The 2781-nt window shown below is 55.6% G+C and overlaps 3 protein-coding genes across 6 annotated transcripts; 2 read left to right on the forward strand and 1 right to left on the reverse strand.

Moving 5' to 3' along the window:
* KVP18_002986 (uncharacterized protein) lies at positions 1-362 on the forward strand (the record flags this gene model as incomplete). 2 transcript variants are annotated; one of them, XM_067954358.1, is made up of 1 exon in its annotated part: positions 1-362. In XM_067954358.1, a coding segment is annotated over one exon (362 nt), but the record flags the coding sequence as incomplete, so codon positions are not given. The 2 variants fall into 2 exon arrangements, with proteins under 2 accessions (XP_067809833.1, XP_067809834.1); XM_067954359.1 differs by having other exon boundaries at positions 33-362.
* A 473-nt stretch (positions 363-835) lies between these two features.
* KVP18_002985 (uncharacterized protein) lies at positions 836-1502 on the reverse strand (the record flags this gene model as incomplete). 2 transcript variants are annotated; one of them, XM_067954357.1, is made up of 2 exons in its annotated part: positions 836-1134; positions 1163-1412. In XM_067954357.1, 2 exons carry the CDS (start codon positions 1410-1412, stop codon positions 836-838), a joined length of 549 nt encoding a protein of 182 aa, XP_067809832.1. The 2 variants fall into 2 exon arrangements, with proteins under 2 accessions (XP_067809832.1, XP_067809831.1); XM_067954356.1 differs by lacking the exon at positions 836-1134 and having other exon boundaries at positions 1143-1502.
* A 36-nt stretch (positions 1503-1538) lies between these two features.
* Positions 1539-2781, forward strand: KVP18_002984 (uncharacterized protein; the record flags this gene model as incomplete). Of its 2 annotated transcripts, XM_067954354.1 has the most annotated exons (2): positions 1539-2613; positions 2726-2778. In XM_067954354.1, the coding sequence occupies 2 exons, from the start codon at positions 1539-1541 to the stop codon at positions 2776-2778; spliced, it is 1128 nt and encodes a 375-aa protein (XP_067809829.1). The 2 variants fall into 2 exon arrangements, with proteins under 2 accessions (XP_067809829.1, XP_067809830.1); XM_067954355.1 differs by having other exon boundaries at positions 1539-2781.

Consider the following 2781-nt stretch of genomic DNA (forward strand, 5'->3'; position numbering starts at 1 on the left):
ACTACTTTTATGATGAGGATGATGAGAAGACCATGTACCCGGAAGGGAAGATAGTTGTGGATCTGGACACCGACACGAAAGCGCCTTCCCAGGACGAGAGTATGGAGAAAATGATGCAGAGTGTCATGGAAAAGATCCGCGAGGAGATCCGGAAGTACAAAAAGCCCCAGGAGATGCACAACTTCGATCCTCTTTTTGAGGACTCCCCTGTGAGTTTGAAGGACTCCACCGAGAAACCTAAACCTTACGGAGAGGATGAGGCTCCGGAGAGTGTGAAGCCCCAAGACATGGCGACACAGCAGGAATCTGAGGTGGAGTTGAACACCCTCCATGTCGGGCAGCGCCTAAGGCACGCCATTTGAAGAACGAAAAGTCCGAAACAAGAGAAATGGTTTGAGAAAGTGTCAACGACAAATTGAGCAAGTATGCATTGGCGTCGCTAATTGGGGTTGGGCTTACAAAGAAATCCACTCAGTTAAACGATCGGTCTTGTGGCAGAATGATTGAGGGAAAGTGCAGTGGCCGTTCACACCACAATAGAATCCGAGTCCAGGTCCCACCACTTCGAAAAAGCAACTGCGTCCCCCACGATGACGACATGAGTCAGCTCTCCTGGTGACGTGGCGCATGTTATACGAAGAGTGCCGTTGAAGAACAGTAAATGTGAGGCACAGCTGGACGCCAGGACTGTGACTGGGGTGTGACATTGGGCCAGAGGGGGTCGGGCGCTGACAGCCAAATCGGCATCCGTCAGAATGATGGGAGCGACATCGCACAGGAACCCGGCGTTTCGCTGCAGAACGCTGGAAGGTTTGAGATGTTATGGACTGCAGTTCTACCTGTGCGACACTGCGACAGCGTCTGGCGTCTTCCAGGGTCTGAGGCCCGCGATGGCAGCAGCCAAGTCTCCCCTGAGGTCGAAGGTGGCCGCGTGCACCAGATCCACCAACGGTCTCCCCGATTGCTTTAGCTTAGCAAACGGGGCGATTATTTCTCGGCAGAGACGCCCAGAGCTGGACCTCTCGGGAAGGTAGGTGACGGACGCCGCGCTCTCGCGAAGGGCGGCCTCCGAGGAGGCCTGGGTAGGGTCTCGAGTGCACACAACTATTTCAGACAGGCCCTTGTCGCGGAGAACTGCGTCGTCAATCCGGATCGAGCTCACAGTCCACGCAAGGAGGCGTCCTTCCGCTCGTATTGCACGGCTCCAAAGTAATGTATAGAGAGGCGTTTATCGTGTCCAATCCAAGCTCCACGGCCCTCTGCAACACGGAAACTTCTGCATGCGGCCCTCCAGCACGAATGTGGGCTGATGTTACCGCACGGCCCTCTGATGTGACGAGTGTGGCGCCAACCGGGGGGTTAGGAGCGGTATGGCCTGCGTGCTGCAGGGCTGCATCGATGGCCAGCTGCATATAATCGGGCGGAGAGGTGAGAGAGGCAAGGTGAACCGCGACGTACACGACTGTCAGCGCGGATAGCAATCCTGAGTGCAATCCAATCATGGCGAGGGGCAACGAGAATCCGCAAATTCCAGTACGATGTCAGAGATAGACTTGCTGGTTGCACGAGCGACGAAGGCTCAACAGCAGTATGCTGGGTTCTCTCAGGAGGACGTCGATCGCATTTTCTACGCAGGAGCTATGGCCGCCAACTCCATGCGTATTCCTCTGGCACAGGAGGCGGTTGAAGAGACTGGCATGGGTCTGGTTGAGGACAAAGTCACAAAGAATCATTTTGCATCGGAGATATTCTACCACCACTTCAAGGATTTGCAGACCTGTGGAACGTACTTTGAGGACGAGAATGAGATAGTGGAGGTCATGCCGGTGGGCGTTGTGGCAGCCATCGTTCCAACGACAAATCCCACCTCTACTGCTATATTCAAGGCGCTATGCGGGATTAAGTCCAGATGCGCCGTCATTTTTTCACCCCATCCGCGTGCTAAGAAGTGCACCTGCCATGCCGCAAAAGTGGTTATGGACGCTGCCATCGCGGCTGGTGCCCCAGAGCACCTCATTCAGTGGTTGGAGGCGCCCAGTGTTGCCAGTTCGAACGCCCTGATGTGCCATCCTAACGTGGACCAAGTCCTGGCCACTGGTGGGCCGGCTATGGTCAAGGCTGCCTATAGCTCTGGGAAGCCAGCGCTAGGGGTTGGCCCAGGCAATGTGCCCGTAATCGTAGATGACACGGCTGACCTCGACAGGTGTGCCGCGTCGGTTATCATGTCGAAGACGTTCGACCATGGCGTTGTCTGCGCTAGCGAGCAGGCAGTTATAGCAGTCGGAGATGCATTCGAAAGGCTCAAGAGCCGCCTTACGGACTCCAAGTGCTATATTCTCTCAGAGACTGAGAAGCAGCAGGTAGCAGATGTGGTCTTCAAGAACGGAAACATCAACCCCGCCGTTGTGGGTCAGTCGGCCCCTAAAATCGCAAGGATGTCAGGCATCACCGTGGCCGAGGACATCAAGGTACTCGTCGGAGTCGGCGATCGAGTAGACGCGGCTGACTTCTTCTCCCACGAAAAGCTCAGTCCGTGTCTAGGGCTCTATCCTGCATGCGACTACCAGGACGCTCTGGACCAAGCAGAGGCGATGCTGGAGATTGGAGGGAAGGGTCATTCAGCAGTACTCTACACAAGCGAGGTCAACGCGCCTGACATGGAGCAGAAAGTGGCGCGCTTCGCTGCCCAGATCAAGACTTGTCGACTGCTGGTGAATCAACCCAGTAGCCACGGCGGAATCGGAGCGTTGTACAATTTCAACCTCATGCCCTCCATGACCC

This window comes from the organism of the source record quoted next, assembly GCF_019968955.1.
Source record: "MAG: Porospora cf. gigantea A chromosome Unknown PgA_NODE_3215_length_2781_cov_351.266, whole genome shotgun sequence".
NCBI lineage: Eukaryota > Apicomplexa > Conoidasida > Eugregarinorida > Porosporidae > Porospora > Porospora cf. gigantea A.